General features: G+C 39.4%; 1 protein-coding gene across 1 annotated transcript in view; it reads left to right on the top strand.

The window, feature by feature from the left end:
- The window catches only part of TFDP2 (transcription factor Dp-2), a 122,384-nt gene that overhangs the window by 25,582 nt on the left and 79,343 nt on the right, over nt 1-17,459 (top strand). Inside the window, exons 2-3 of the mRNA XM_054729411.1 lie at nt 3,683-3,786; nt 14,644-14,710. Of these exons, the coding sequence (XP_054585386.1) occupies nt 3,772-3,786; nt 14,644-14,710 (82 nt within the window). The 5' untranslated portion in view covers nt 3,683-3,771. The remainder of the gene's footprint in view (nt 1-3,682; nt 3,787-14,643; nt 14,711-17,459) is intronic.

Genomic DNA, 17,459 nt, shown 5'->3' with positions numbered 1-17,459 from the left:
CCTGAGGATATTTTTTTCCTATTGATTTTGAGAGAGAGTGGAAGGGAGAGTGAGAGAGAGAGAGAGAGAGAGAGAGTGAGAGAGAGAGAGAGAGGGAGAGAGAGAGAGAGGCATTGATGTGAAAGACACATCGATTGGTTGCCTCCCACATGTGCTCCGATCTGATATCCAATTGTAACCCAAGTACATGCCCTTGATTGGGAATCAAACCTGTGACCCTTTGGTGTGCAGGCCAGTGCTCTAACCACTGAGCATACCAGCCAGGGCTAAAGCAGTATTTTTTTTTAAAATATTTTATTGATTTTTTTCACAGAGAGGAAGAGAGAGGGATAGAGAGTTAGAAACATCAATGAGAGAGAAACATCGATCAGCTGCCTCCTGCACACCCCCCACTGGGGATGTGCCCGCAACCAAGGTACATGCCCTTGACCGGAATCGAACCCGGGACCCTTGAGTCCGCAGGCCGACGCTCTATCCACTGAGCCAAACCGGTTTCGGCTAAAGCAGTATTTTTATTGGTAGCCTATCACTATAGTGTGCTGAAATAGTAACACTCTTAATATCTTTTATTTGGGAGAATAGCACAGTGCCACTGAATAACACAGTCCTTAAGAAATTTAATACACAAATGAATACTAAATATAGTAATGAAGCATATGCATGGAGACAAGCAGCTCTTGCTATTACAACCATATTCTGGACATGAAGAAATGGGGAGAAGGGAAAAAACAAGCCAAATCTGGTAGCCCAGCCCAACAATGTCTGCTTATATTTCACTAGAGGCCCAGTGCACGGGTTTGTGCACCGGTGGGGTCCCTCAGCCTAGCCTGCTCCCTCTCATAATCTGGGACCCCTCGGGGGATGTCGGACTGCTGGTTTCGGCCTGATCCCTACAGGCCATCAGGCCAAAGCTGGCAGTCCGACATCCCCCGAGGAATGTAGTAGTGCCCAAAGTGGCAGGCGGCTGGGGAGGAGCCTGAGCCTGGGCTGGGCACCGCTCTGCTCCCGCTTATCCTGGCCCCGCTGTGCCTGCTGCCACCACTGCTTGGTAGCACTGTCACGGAGGCAGGAGAGGCTCGTGCTCACCAGCCGTGAGGCCAGCGCCTGGCACCCATAGGTCAGCTGAGCGCCACTCCCAACCGGTGTGCCAGGCAGCTGTCACTAGAACCAGGACTCGGAGAGCAAAGGAGATGGCCCGCACCGAGAAGGACCCGCAGGTGGCCAGGCCGTGCCCTCCCATCCCGCTTCTCAGTCTTGCTTGCATGGATCAGGTCAAAGCCCGCTGCCCGAGACTGGCGCCATGTGGGGAGGGTCGCAGCGGGGAGAGGGGTGCCCTGACCTGCCAGTCTTGGTGACGATCATCTCGGTGCCCAACTGATTGAATTCATCCCACAGAGCCTTCATCTCAAGCTGCACGCTCACGCTGGCCACCTTCGCGTTGTTCTTTACCGGCACCTTGGTGGCCGCTGCACAACTGGCCCCGGGGCCTTCGGGCTCGGCAGTGGCGCTGGTGGCAGCCCCTGCGGCCGGCATGTCAGCGGCCGGTCGTTCCAGTTGTTCCGCCGTAATTGTCACTGGGTTTCTATTATATAGACTAGAGGCCCAGTGCACAAATTCGTGCATGGGTGGGGTCCCTCAGCCTGGCTGGTGATCAGGGCCATTTGGGGCCATCTCACCCAGTCCCGATCAGGCCAATTAGGGCGGGGGCCGGCCAGCTGTGGGGAGAGTCCACGGGAGGTTGGCCAGCCGTGGGAGGTTGGCTGTGGGAGTGCACTGACCACTAGGGGACAGCTCCTGCGTTGAGCATCTGCCCCCTGGTGGTCAGTGCGCGTCATAGCTACCAGCCGGTCGTCTGGTCGTAACAATAGCTTAGGCTTTTATATGTATAGATTGGCCAGAATTAGTCAGAATTACATCGTATGGTCAGCCTGTCTGAGAGGGAAACTGAGAGTATAGTGTTTTTAGTTGGACACATGGCCACCTTCAACTTCTAAGGAAGAAGAAGAAAATGATATTGGGTAGGCAACAGTGTCTGCCTTAGACAGATATGGCAGGTTTCTAAAATTTAACAGGTACTTTGGATGGGAAAGATCTTACTGGTTTTTGTCATAACTACATTTGAGTCAGTAATAAGGTAATCTTCAATATATTTAAATTAAAATTTTTTGTGGTTAGGAGTATTCAGTGTTTATGTATAAATTGGAGGGCATTTGGCACATTGCCTTGGTGGATTGGATGATTTTCACTTCGACTATATCTAATTTACTCCTAACATAACCCTAAAAAACTCAGTATACCTATTTTTCAGATGAGGATACTGAAGCTCAAAGAGGTTAAGTCACTTGGTCAGGGTCACACAGCTAATAAGTTTCAGAGCTGAGACTGAGCCTAGATTAAAAAAAAAAAAAATCCATGCACTTTCCCCTCCGCTAACAATGCTACTTTACTTATTAGATCCGTACTTCAAGCAAGGCACTTAAAACAAGTTGTTATTTTGATTTTTTTCCTATTTCATTAGTTCTTGCCTTTTTCCTTCTTCCTCTGAATTCCCAATTTTTAATTTGGGAATGTTTCTCAGGCTTCTTTTGTTTCTAGTGACACCAATATTACAAGAATTCAGTCCCTTCTTTTACAGAATGTTTCTCCATTTAAATTTTTCTATTTCCTTAAAATTAGATTTAGATTATGCATTTTGGGTGGAAAACCTCAGAAATTATATCCATCTCAGTCCATTTGAGGAGATGCAAATGTTGGTTTGTCTCATTGTTAGTGGTCATTTGGTAGCTTTGATCACTTTGGCTAAAATGGTGTGTATCCGGTTTTTTTACTGTAATATTTGAATTAATGTGTATTTTGTGGGGAGATATTTCAAAAGTATGTAAATATAATCCTTCTCACCAATTCTCATTGGATAGTTTTAGTATTTATCAATGATTCTTGCCCAATCTTTTATAGAAAACCACAAATTGGGGGTTTTCTAACTCCATCACTCCTTTATACACGGCGGGACAAAAATAAGTTTATAGTTTTCAGTACATGAAACACAGTGTATTCTTGTATTGTTATCTATTAATGAACTTGTATTTTCCATATGAACAGCTGTAAACCTGCTTTTGTCACACCCTGTATTGATTACTTGGCATTGTATTACAAAGAAGAGCTTCCCCTTCTTCCTCGTTATTTGTTCAGATCACTGTGGGCTCCTGGAATATTGTTATCCAAAGGGCTTATAGTCTGTTATAACCTGTTGCTAGCAATATGTACTTTGGTGTTCATTGTCCGGTTGTAAGTTCATTTTTTGAGCCCTTCCTTACTTTAGATACAATAAAATGTTCTAGGTTTATCTTGCACATATCTTGCCCCAGACCTGGAATTGGCTATTTCTCCAAGAAACCCTGTTTCTTTCAATGGGTTGCCTAAAGCAGCATAGTATAATATTTCAAAACCCAGGCCCTATCACTTGTTAGCTGAGTTGATTTGATCAAAATATTTAATCTCTTTAAACCCCAATTTTTATTTGGAAAATGGGGATTAAAATGGTACATATCTTATAGCTTTGTTGTGAGGATTAATTTAAATAATTTACTTAAAGAGCAATGTATTTATCACATAGTAAATATGACATAAATGTTGCCTATTATTATTATTACATATTATTCTCTCTTTTTTCCTTCTTTAACAGGATGCTTTTTTAAGGAATTATTGAAGACAACGTTTTTTTATTTTTGTTCTTAATGGCTTTACAGAATTTTAAACCAAATACAATTTGACATGACGGCAAAAAATGTAAGTATTTGTAAATGTTTTAATGTAAGTATTTTAAAGTGAGTTGTACTTTTTCCTACTGGTATTTTTTTTTTTCTTTCACCACTCGGGTTCCTCAAATTTAATTTACTGTCATTAATTTATAATTGTTTTTGTTCATGCAAAGAATGAGATAGTAAACTTGAATGCTACTGAATACAGTACACTAATGGGCATGGTAGCATTCTTATAAATTGCTGCTAAGTTGCTCCTTCTCAACAGCTACCAAATTGCTATCTCCAGAAAGTTTCCCACCCTGCTCGTTTGTTGGGTACTGTAATAAATTTGCTTTGGTATTGCTGGAGACTTTCTTATCCTCACTATTTTCTTTGGTTTTACTCAGGGAAATGTGTATACTCATGTATTGTTCAGAAAAGCCTGCTATCCTCCATGACAAGATTCCTGGGGTGACGTTAGGACTTAGATGTTTTGGAGAAATTATTCAATTTTTGTTTGTTTGTTTGTTTGTTTGTTTGAAACTATCATTTCTGAATCTGCTTTCTTTGAAGTTACATTTTATTGTCACCCTCTATCAATGGATTTGTTCTCAGTTATGGTGAAGGATTATGCCAGAAAATAAATACTAAAGCATCCAGGAAATAACTTACTATAATAGCTTTACTGTTCCTAGATTATTATGTTGGAATTTTTTATTGCAGGTTACAGAAATCAGCATAGACTTAAACAAAAAGGGAATTTATTATAAAGATACAGGGATGTCTCAAGGAATTCAAGACCAGGAATTTAGTGGGCCCTCAGAAAGACCTGGGTCCAGGAACTTGAAATCTACCAGGAATTGAGGCAATACTTGGTTTCCATTTGTCATCTCTGCTTGTCTCTGTGCATCTGCTTCATTACTCTGTCTCTCTGCATATCATCTTCCTCAGTTCTCCAGTTAGCATCTCAGTCAACATGTTACAGAGCCAGCCTGTTCAGAGAGAGAGAGAAGTGTGCAAGGGAGAGATGGAGGCAGCCCGGCAGGTTCTGCCTGCCTAGGTCAGCTCCAGATTCCTTGGGAAGGACCTCTGGCAGTGCCTCAGCTTGATACCCACTAGAGGTTTGGTTAGTTATGACCAGGAGAAGCAAGCATCATATTGAGTAAAAAGGTCTCCTTGTGAGCCAGACAAATAATTCTAAATACTACCATTATCCATCTGAAGAATGGCACTAAAAAAATAAACCCTTATTACTTACCTCTGGTTTGCTGTTATTAATCTTGCTTTAGCATGCATTAGTAGCTCTAAGCTGATACAGATTTTTCTTTATTAACATTTAGTTAATTTTGTTGGGATAAATGATCAGGAGTAGTTTGCTTTACTCTAAGACTCATATATATTTGTTAAAGTGCTGTTTGGGGAAAAGAAGAAGCAAAATTTTAGTCTGTGTATTGGGAATTTTCTTATAGGATATTACATTGATTTTCTCTTCTTTAGAAAAAAATAAAAAGGATGTGAAAGTTATCCTGAGCAACAAGATGGTTAAGATTTAAATAGCAAAAGTGTATTTTGGCTTACAATATACTTTGAATCAAATATAATCTTCCTAGCCATATGTATAGTTTGCTGTATTAATAAGTTGTTTCCTGAAAGTAACATAAAGCATTTGACCTAGTGATAATTGCACTCCCATTATTTTGTCTATATATTTGGAGAAATCAAACAGTGAGCATCATGTTTCTCCTTCTGCTATAGCCACCTGGGGATGCGGGGAGAGGTAAGTGATGAGCTGAACCTCTTCTGAAACCCTGCAGTTAATGACATGGAGAGACCGAGCCTCAGACTAGGCTGAAGCCTGAGTGAAAGGATTCCAATAGGCTGCCTGAAAATACCCAGTCAGGTTTACTAGCCGTTCTGCAGTAGATAAGAACATTTTTGTGGCCTTTAGCAGGTTTTGTCAAGATACTTACCAAAAAGATTATACTAGTTTATGATGCTATGAGCAATTCCTTCTCCTCTCTCCCATCCCCACTGTTCTCCAACAAATACTAGGTGTACTGGTTAATACGGATTTTTTTCAATAGATGGAGTTACACATTTGTTGATATATATGCGATTTGATATGTATGCTATTTTGTTGTATTGACAACAAGCTTCAAAACTTCATGTCAAATTTTCTGAAGGTGTTATCATAGATATTTATACACTTAAAAATGTCGAATTTCGTGCCAAAAAAAGAGCATTTGTGAGAAGTTTTAATTCATTCCTTTATTTTGAAGAAAAGTGCTGCTGAATATTTTGGGAAGCTTATGGTGAACATTCTCCATCTCAAGATACTTGTGAATGCTTGTTTAAACGCTTTAAAAGTGATGATTTTGATGTGAAAGACAACGTCCAGGTCAACCGAAAAAGTTTGAAGACCAACAGTTACAAGCATTACTGGATGAAGATGCGTGTCAAACTCAAAAACAACTTGCAGACAGATTAAACGTTGCTCAGCAAACAATTTCCTATCGTTTGCAAGCAATGGGAAAGATTTTAAAGGAAGGAAAATGGGTGCCACATCAACTGAACGAAAGAAAGACAAATGGAAAACCGAAAAGTCATTGGTAAAATGTTGCTTCAGCGGCACTAAAGAAAGTCTTTTTTTTTTTTTTCATCGAATTGTGACTGGTGATGAAAAGTGGATTTATTTTGAGAATCCCAAATGCACAAAAACATGGGTTGGTCCAGGTCAACCATCAACATCGACTGCAAGGCCAGATCACTTCGGAAGAAGACAATGCTCTGCGCTTGGTGGGATCAGGAAGGTGTGGTGTATTATGAGCTTCTAAAACCAGGTGAAACCGTTAATACTGATCGATACCAACAACAAATAATTAATTTGAACCACGCTTTGATCGTGAAATGACCAGAATGTGTCAGAAGACATGGCAAAGTAATTTTGCTTCAGGATGATGCACCATCACACACTTCAAAACCAGTTAAAGACACGTTAAAAGATCTTGCCTGGGAAGTATTAACCCACCCACCGTATTCACCAGACCTTGCTCCTTCAGATTACCACTTGTTCCGATCGATGGTACACGCACTTTCTGAGCAGCACTTCAAAACATACGAAGTGGAAAATTGGGTCTCTGCATGGTTTGCCTCAAAACAAGAAAAGTTCTATTGGGATGGTATTCACAAGTTACCTGAAAGATGGGGGAAATGTGTAGCTAGCAATGGACATTAATTTGAATAAAGCACTTTTCATGTTTCTCTTGAAATTATCGTGTATTCTTTGATTACAAAATCTGCATTATTAACCGGTACACCTAGTATATGTGCACATCACTGTTCTAGACTCCTGCCTTCTTGGGTCTTATAGTGTAGTGAGAAAAGACAGTGTCAGGTAATGATAATTGTTGTGAAGAAAAACGGTAAAAGGAGAGATTGACAGGGATGAGGGAGTGCTCTTTCTGCGGCTTGTGAGCCACATGCGGCTCTTTGGCCCCTTGAGTGTGGCTTTTCCACAAAATACCATGGCCTGGGCGAGTCTATTTTGAAGAAGTGGCGTTAGAAGAAGTTTAAGTTTAAAAAATTTGGCTCTCAAAAGAAATTTCAATCGTTGTACTGTTGATATTTGGCTCTGTTGACTAATGAGTTTGCTGACCACTGAACTAGAAGATCAGAAGAGTCCTCTTTAAGAGGAAATGACATTTAGACAGAGCAGTGCTCTTGAATCTCAATCCAAGGAGCCAGCCATGTGCGTTTCTGGGGAAAGAGCATCCTAGGTAAAGGCTGTCCCTTGAAGTACATCGTATATCCAGCCACTTTTCCCCACTCCAGTATATCATTTGGTACTAATTAGGATAGAGGGCAGAGGATAGATTAAAGAAGACTTTTCGTATTTGTCTTGTGCAACTTGGTAAAGAGGAACTCTTGGGGTAGTGCAGGATTTTGGGGTATAACGAAAAATTGTTTTGAATATATCAAAGTTGAGGGACCTAATAACATCACAGTAGAGATACTGGCTAGGCAGTTCGGTAAGTGACTCTGGAGCTCAGGTAAGGCTTGGGACTGGATATAGAAATTTTGGGAGTCATTTCATATTAAATTATTCTAAAGCAGAGGGACTATATGAGATTATGTAGTACATGCATGGTTAGAGAATACATGAGGACCAAGGAGACTCGAGGAATGGCCAGAAAAGAAGGAGGCAGTGTTATCCCGATGATCTGGACACCCAGCGAAGGAAGTGTTTCAAGAAGGAGAGAGTGATCAGTTATGTCACACGTCACTGAAAAGTGACTCTTTGATATAGAAGATATCGCCCGGTCTTATGGCGGCATCCTTAGACATGTATTCAGTTATTTATGTCTTATTTTTTTTGTTTCCCATTTTGCAGTTCTTTTACGAGAACAGTTTTTTTGTGAGGAGTTACTTGCACGTTTTCCATGCCATACCCATTGGTCTCTTATGGTTGCAAGCAATAGAATATGAGGTGTGTTTTGGGTTTTTTGCCTTGTTCAAAATAGCTGATGGCAAAAGTGGAACATGTTGGTTCACATAACTGAAAGTCTGGAGTACTCTGGCTTCAGACACCGCTGGGTTCAGGGGTTCAGATGATGGTGTCAGGGCTCTGTTTTTCTTTTCCATCTCTTGCCTCTGTATGGTGGCATAACAGCCTACATTGGCCTTAGAATGTTTGTCTCAGAGGAAGAGAGGGAAGTTTTCTTTTTTAGCATTTATATTTCAAATTCCACGCAGAAGCTTTGGTTGCTTTCGTTGACCCTGCTTGGCCTACTGCTTAGACAAGTGAGTGTGAAGAAGGAAGCTGGTACCATAAATGGCCAGCTCTGGTATCAAGGCACAATTGTGGCACTAAGATGAAGAGTCCTACCAGAACTACATGGATTGTGGCATGGATTACTCTACAAAAGGAAGCTCTGCTGAGATGGCAATATATTCATTGTATCTGGGATAAAATTGTTACCCAGTAGTATCTAGTATCCAGTGATAATCTTCTAGACCAGTGGTTCTCAACCTTTCTAATGCTGCGACCCTTTATTACAGTTCCTCATGTTGTGGTGACCCCCAGCCATAAAATTATTATTATTATTTTTTTTAAATATATTTTATCGATTTTTTACAGAGAGGAAGAGAGAGGGATAGAGAGCTAGAAACATCGATGAGAGAGAAACATCGATCAGCTGCCTCCTGCACACCCCCTACTGGGGACGTGCCCGCAACCAAGGCACACGCCCCCGACCGGAATCGAACCTGGGACCCTTGAGTCCGCAGGCCGATGCTCTATCCACTGAGCCAAACCGGCCCTGGCCATAAAATTATTTTTGTTGCTACTTCAAAACTGTAATTTTGCTACTGTTAATGAATCGTAATGTAAATATCTGTGTTTTCCGATGGTCTTAGGTTGAGAACTGCTGCTGTAGAGCCTAAGACCATCGGAAAACACAGATATTTACATTACGATTCATTAACAGTAGCAAAATTACAGTTATGAAATACCAACGAAAATAATTTTATGGTTGGGGGTCACCACAACATGAGGAACTGTATTAAAGGGTCACGGCATTAGAAAGGTTGAGAACCACTGTTCTAGACCCAAAATGCACATGTGTCTAACTTAAGCTCATTCATTATACAGTAAAGAATTTGAAACTTAATGAGGTATGTTTGGGTTTTTTTGCCTTGTCAAGAATTTTTTTAAAGGTATGAATGCCATAATGCTCATTACAAAAAAATTAGAAAATACAGATAAAAGAAACTAGCCTAGAGATTATGAGCAAAAATTTGGCTGGTATATATACAAATTATTTATATATATATATATATATATCAAATGTATGTATGTTACATATTTTCTTAATTTTAATATATTTTATTTAACTCAGTTTCTCCAAGATATTGTCATGTTGACATGTAATCCGTACAAAAAAATTTTCCCCCTTTATTGAATTTATTGGGGTGACATTAGTTAATAAAATTATATAGGTTTCAGGTGTACAATTCTACATCATCTGTATGTTACATATTTTTAGTAAAAATGAGGACATGCTGTTTTGTAATCTATTTAGCTTAATCTCTATGATGAATGTTTTTTCTTGTCTTGATAACTCTGCAACATCATTTTAAATGGATGTTTTGTGTTATATGGACATTATACCAGTTTTCTAATATTGACCATTAAATTAATTTTTAAAAAAATTTTTTGCTTACTTGTTGGATTATTTCCATGAGGCGCAGAGTCTTAGGAAATTACTGGCTCCAAGGGTGTGTGCTTTCGGGGACTTTTTTTTTTTTTTAACATATTTTTATTGATTTCAGAGAGGAAGGGAGAGAGAGATAGAAACATCAATGATGAGAGAGAATCATTGATTGGCTGCCTCCTGTACATCCCCCACTGGGGATCAAGCCTACACATGTGCCCTTGACCGGAATCAAACCTTGGACCTTTCAGTCCAAAGGCTGATGGATCTATCCACTGAGCCAAACCGCCTAGGGCTTTCTGGGTAGGCTTTTGACTCATATTGCTAAATTGCATTTCAAAAAGATTGCACCAATTTATGTATACACCAGTGGAGTATTAAAGTGACATTTCCATTTATTTTCTTTTTAATCCTTGCCAATCTAGTCAGTAAAAATGGTTTGTCACTTATTACAGTTCTCTGATTGCATTGCTAATTAGGTCATACTGGTATTCTATATGTTTATACATCATTGGCATTTCTCTTTTATAAATTGTCTAGTTAGTGTTGAAGTGTTAAAAGCCACTGTCATTTGAATAACTGTCCATACTTGAACATTGCTTTGCTGTCAACAAACATGTTCACATAATTTTTTATTTCATCCAGAAGCTCTCTGAGTTTTTCGTACACGTATGAATTATCCCCATTTTGCAGCTACTGTTCAAGATCACCCTGCTTGTGAATGTTAGAGCTCTGATTTTTTTCCTTTCAGTTATGTTGATCTGAAATGTTAAATTTAGTGCAGTTATAATGCTGTTATTGGGAAATATGGTTTGATTCTTAAAAATCTGGCTTGGAGCCCTAGCCGGTTTGGCTCAGTGGATAGAGCGTCGGCCTACAGACTGAAGGGTCCCAGGTTCAATTCTGGTCAGGGGCATGTACCTTGGTTGCAGGCACATCCCCAGTATATGCAGGAGGCAGCTGATCGATGTTTCTCTCTCACTGATGTTTCTAATTCTCTATCCCTCTCCCTTCCTCTCTATAAAAAATCAATAAAATATATATTTTTAAAAATCTGGCTTGGATATTTTTAATTGAACAGACAGTTTATGACTGATTATTGTATGCAACACAGTGTTTGAATATCCACATAGAAAACTTTCTCAGGACCTTATTAGATGAAAAATTTTACGTAAAATGAGTTCACTTTTTTCTCTTGCTCTGTGAAACATTATAGAAAGACTAGAGGCCTGATGCACGAAATTCATGCAAGAGTAGACCTTCCTTCCCCCTGCCACTGGCAGGCACCCGGGACCTGGGCTTCCCTTGCAGCCTGGCTTCGTCCCGAAGGATGTCTGGTCTAATTAGCATATTATGCTTTTATTATTATAGATCCTTTTTAAATAAGGAAAGAATAGCTAACATTTTTTCTTTTTAAAATTTTATTGTTTAAGGTATTACAAATAGTAGTACATATGTCTCCTTTTTCCCCCCCATTGACCTCCCCCATGGCCTCCCCTACCCCTGGCACGTGCCCTCACCACCACCCCCCCAGTGTCTAGCGTCTATTGGTTGTGCTTATATGCATGCATACAAGTCCTAACATTTTAAAATGCCTTTCCTAGCAACCCTTTCTACTCTCAAACAATCTACTTTTTCTTTGAGTCTTTAAACTATAAAGTGTTTATGAAAGCAGAAATTAATACACTTTTGAAGTTTTAGTAAGTAAATTTTGGTAGTATTTGTATAAGCTCTGAATACAAACACCTTCCCTCCATCTATGACAGCAAAATTAGTAGACAATATTGACTCACAATTGACCTTTGAGAGTATAATTTGTTAATTATTAAGGTGCAGGTGTACAGCTCCTTAAAAAGGTTCTAAATTCGTTTGCTGCTTCTCTGCAGAAGTTGGACATTAAGAGCAGGTGTTTAAACCTAACAGTAACTCAATAACTGAACTTTCGACTGTGAATATGTGGTTTTACTTGAGGTTTTTACCGTTAACTTTGTATAATAACAAAAAGGGATAAACTTATGCTTTTGCAGTTATTGAAATACATGTGCTTAACAGTCACATTGTGTTAAGCATGGAATATGTTGAAGGCTGCCCTGGCCTTCTTTCTTTTTACAGTAGAACACCAACAGAAGTTTGACCTCCTTTTCTCTTTATAGCAGGAGAGTTTGAAAGTAGAGGCATGTTAGTGATGCCACAGTAAACTCTTGGCATTTACAAATTGAACACTTAATATTAGGACTTGTGAGCTACTGTGGAGATGTATGTAGTGGTAATTTGCAAAGCAAGCATCCAATAAATGGTTCTGCTATTACTCTTATATTATTGTTTTAATCCCTGTAGATTTGTAATCATGAAACATAAATGCTAATTTGGTACATCAAATATTCTCTTTACTTCTAACAGAATACTTGTAAGAACCTAGACAGAAGTAAGTCTCTACATCATTTATCTACATAGAATTAAAAAGCTATGTTTTAGATGTCTTCGCTCAGCTGGCATCATAAAAATTTAATATTAGATGCTAGAGATAGGTTTGCATCAGAATTACTTTTCCATGATATGAATGATAGTTAGAAATATTCCTGATAGCATCTCTTGACAAAAATAGAAACAGTTGTTAGTAGAGCATTTGAATTACCAAATAAGGAAATAACTAGCCCTTACATCATGAAATTGTAAAGTATCAAACGAGTGCTTATGTAGAATATATAATGTAAAGCAGTGGGTAGTTTAACAATGTCAGACAGATGTGCAGATATAAAGTTATAAAGCTTTGTGTGCTTTGAAATCCTTTCAGTGTGATAGTTCTTGGAAAGAATATTTGAAGTACCAAATTAGCATTTATGTTTCATGATTACAAATCTACAGGGATTAAAACAATAATATAAGAGTAATAGCAGAACCATTTATTGGATGCTTGCTTTGTCAAATTTTCCAAAATGGCGTGCCTCCCCGCCCCCGCCCCCTCGACTCTATCATAAATTGTAAAACTGTGTTTGATGATACCACCATATTCAGTTCTGATCCAAGTGGTCCAGTAGTCGCCTCACTAAATGAAATAGATTGTCTGAAGGTGAATTTATAAACACACTTGCTATAGGTAGTCCCTCAAGTATCATACTAATAATGAATGTTAACCTAAGCATTGGACTTGAGCCAATGGACTTCACCTCTGCTTTGTGTTGTTATATTTTTTGGTAACTTTTTAAAATAATTTTTTTATTGGTTTTAGAGAGGAAGGGAGAGGGAGAGCGAGATAGAAACATCATCAATGAGAGGGAATCATTAATTGGCTGCTTCCTGCACACCCCACACTGGGGATCAAGCCCACAACCTGGGCATGTGCCCTAACCTGGAATCAAACCATGATCTCCTGGTTCATAGGTTGACACTCAACCCCTCAGCCATGCCAGCTGAGCGTGGTAACTTTTTTTTCTTTAAGATATTACATATTTGTCCTTATCCCCCCTTTGCCCTCCCCCCCTCCCCCCCCCCCCCCACTCAGGCCCTCACCCCGCTGGTGTCTGTGTCCATTGATTAGGCTTATATGCATGCATACAAGTCCTTTGGTTGATCTCTCCCCCTTACCCCCACCCTCCACTACCTTCCCTCTGAGGTTTGAGGTTCTGATCGATGCTTTTCTGTCTCTGGATCTGTTTTTGTCCATCAGTTTATGTTGTTCATTATATTGCACAAATGAGTGAGATCATGTGATATTTATCTTTCTCCAACTGACTTATTTCGCTTAGCATAATACTCTCCAGGTCCATCCATGCTGCTGCAAATGGTAGGAGTTCCTTCTTTTTTATAGCAGCGTAGTATCCCATTGTGTAGATGTACCACAGTTTTCTAATCCACTCATCTGCTGATGGGCACGTAGGCTGTTTCCAAATCTTAGCTATGGTGAATTGTGCTGCCTTGAACATAGGGGTGCATATATCCTTTCTGATTGGTGTTTCTAGTTTCTTGGGATCTATTCCTAGAAGTGGGATCACTGGGAGTTTGGGCATGGTAACTTTTTTAAACAGAGAAAAAACATACTCCTTGGGGAAAGGTGAGGGATTGAGAAGACAGGTTCTGGGTGAAAATTGTTACGATAGCAGCTGGAGTTGCTAGGCCTGCCTAGGAGAGGAACACAGGCACTACCACAGGGGACAGCTGCCGCCTGAGGCTCAGCAGACCAGTTCATGTGCCACATGAAGCTGTAGAGATCCAAGCCCTAAAGGTCTTCCAGCTCATCCTGAAACAGGTCCCACTCGTCTTCAGAGTTGCATTATGTTATTAATGGTCTTTATTTGGTCCATTACATGTCATAATGTTGAAAAGCATCGTAGGCAGTGATTTTGAATAGTAAAAATGAAGGGAAGTAGGGTGAGAAATTTTGGTATATCTATTGGCAACTTCTTGGCTGCCACATTGTTTACAAAAACCGTCAGTAAAATCTATAGACCTTAGTTCTCCTCATAAGTAACATTTTAAAATTTTTACTTTATCTGGACAATTCATATTTTCCTCATTTCAAGCAATATGGCAACATTTTCATTTTAATCCTCCTGTAGTAGTTGTAATTAATTCATTTTTATGTGGCTATATTAATATTTAATATGGACCTCTAGTGGAAGGTATAAAATGGCTTATTAAGTGATCATCTAATACTTAGATCTTTTTAACTTTTAAAAAACTATTTTATCCAGGTTGGTTTGAGTTCCACAAATGCAGAATTAAGAGGATTTACAGATCAGAATCTCAGTCCAACAAAAGGTAAGGACAGTTGAATAAAATTTTCTGCATTGAGCTAGTTTTATTGCATTTGCTTTATAAAACATGAAGGCGCATGCATTACTTTATGTATAATAATATTTATATACTATTACTGTGTTATCATTCACCAAATAACTTGTATAACATGAAAATCAGTTACCTCTGACAGGTGTAGAGAGTGTGTACCTTTCTCCAACTCTTTCCTAAGAGGCCTCTAAGACCATATTTGATCAGTGATCCTATTACAATTGAAACTTTTTAAGTAATTTTCTTCTTGGTTTTCTTGTTTGAGAGCCCTTCTTAGTGGTAAGGAACTACAATAGAATGATTGGATGTGTTATTATCCTGTGTCTAATATATGGCTTATTGGAAGAACATCAGAAATCTGACCCACCAGTACAGGAACTTAGGTAGGACACTGGTCATCTTTCAATATGTATTTTTCAGCAGTATCTTTTAGTATCTAGAGATAACATACTGAAATATTTATGCTTGAAATGATATGATATCTGCGTTTGGCTTCAAAACAATCCACTGGGAGAAGAAGAATAAAGTGGGTGGAATTATAGATAAAACAAAATTGTCTATGGGTTGATTAATTGTTTAAACTGGGTGATAGCTATATGGGGTTTCATTATTTATTTCTCTCTTCCTTTATATATATTTGAAATTTCCCATTATAAAAGGTAGGAGCAAAATGCATGCCATTACAATACAAATAACTATGAGAGAAACACCAGCTTCCTCAAGGGGTTAATGTCTAAGGTGAGCTATATACCCTGAAGAGAAGGCTAGAGAAATCTGTATTTCAGTATAAAAATGTTTGGCTTAATAATAATGATCTGTAGAATTACTCTGAGAGTTGTAAAGCAATAAAAGAGATAACTTCAACCCCCGCCCCCCCACCCCCGCCAAATTTTTACTGTGGTAAAATGCACATATAAAATTTACCACTTTAACCATTAGTACATATATAGTTAAGTAGTATTGAGTACATTCATATTGTGCAACCATCACCACCATCCATCTCCATAACTCTTCATCTTGCAAAACTAAAACTCTATACCCATTAAACAATTAAATCCATATTTCCTTCTCCCCAGCCCTTGGCAACCACCATTCTATTTTCTGTCTTTATGCTTCTGACTACTCTAGATACCTCATATAAGTAGAATTATACAGTATTCTTTTTGTGACTGCCTTATTTAAGTTAGCATAATGACCTCAAAGTTTATCCATGTTGTAGCACGGTGTCAGCATTTCCTTCCTTTTGGAGGCTTAATATTCCATTGTATGTATATACAGAGGTGGGGAAAAGTAGGTTTGCAGTTGTTTGGGAAATAATAATACAAGAACAAACTCTTTCATGTACTACTTTTGCCCACCCCGCATAGTAGTCCCCACCTTATCCACAGTATGGTTTCAGTTACCCAACAGTCTGAAAATATTAAATGGAAAATTCCAGAAATAAACAATTCATAAGTTTTGAATTATGTGCTGAAATTAAATTTTATGCTGTTCCACCTGGGGCATGAATCATCCCTTTGTCCAGTGTATCCACACTGTAGGTGCTCCCTGTCCTTTAGTCACTTAGTAGCCTGACCAAAATTAAAGTGATTATTTTACCCTCTCAAAATATGCTCTCCCATTTTTCTTATCTTACTGAATAGTACTACCCTCCACCATTTGCCCAAACCAGAAACTGAGGCATCCATCATCTTTGACTCCTTTTTCTTTCTCTCTACTTCCAATCAAATCAGTTAAAAGTCTTGTTTCTTCCACCTCTTAAATCTCTCAGCCTCCCCACCCACTTTCTCTATTTCCATTGCTACTATCTTAGTTCAGACCACTATAAACCATTTTTCTGGGTCACTGCAGCTGTTTTCTTTACTTCCAGATTTATTTCTTTGTATTTTATTCACTGTACTATAGCTACATACTTTCTTCTCAAACACAAATCTGAATAAGTCTTTTCATGTTAAAAAAAACAACAACAAAGTAAAAAACATTTAGTAGTTCCTTATTACCCTCAAGGTGAAGTCCAAACTCCAATTTAAAAGATATGGTTCTTGCTTTCACTTTAGCATTATCTTAGACACCTATGCTTTTGGCATACTGAGCTACATTCTCTGTCTCACTGTATGTTCTTCTCTGTGCCTGGAATGTCATGCCTCCCTACAACGTCTTCCACTCCACTCCAGATACACACACACACACACACACACACACACACACACACACACACACACTCACACTCTAGAGGCCCGGTGCACAAAATTCGTGCACTCGAGGGGTGGGGGTCCTTAGCTGGCCTGCGCCCTCTTGCAGTCCGGGAGCCCTTGGGGGATGTCTGACTGACGGCTTAGGCCCGCTCCCCCAGTCGGACATCCTTAGCACTGCCACGGAGTGGGAGAGGCTCCTGCTACCACAGCTGCACTCACCAGCCGTGAGCATCTGCCCCAGGGGCGGCCTAAGCCGTCAGTCAGACATCCTTAGCACTGCCATGGAAGGCAGGAGAGGCTCCTGCTACCACCGCTGCACTTGCCAGCCGTGAGCATCTGCCCCCTGGTGGTCAGTGCGCATCATAGTGACTGGTTATTCCACCATTTGGTCGATTTGCATATTAGCCTTTTATTGTATAGGATTTCACCTGGATAATTTCTGTTCATTCTTTGCATCTCAGTTTAGGTCTTGTTTTCAGCTCGGCCCATAAATCTCTAATATCTCTACTTACTTCTATTGTAGCATT

Source organism: Eptesicus fuscus, chromosome 18 (genome assembly GCF_027574615.1).
Source record: "Eptesicus fuscus isolate TK198812 chromosome 18, DD_ASM_mEF_20220401, whole genome shotgun sequence".
NCBI lineage: Eukaryota > Metazoa > Chordata > Mammalia > Chiroptera > Vespertilionidae > Eptesicus > Eptesicus fuscus.
The sequence above is the reverse complement of the archived record's forward strand: the minus strand, read 5'-3'. Positions and strand labels throughout refer to the sequence as shown.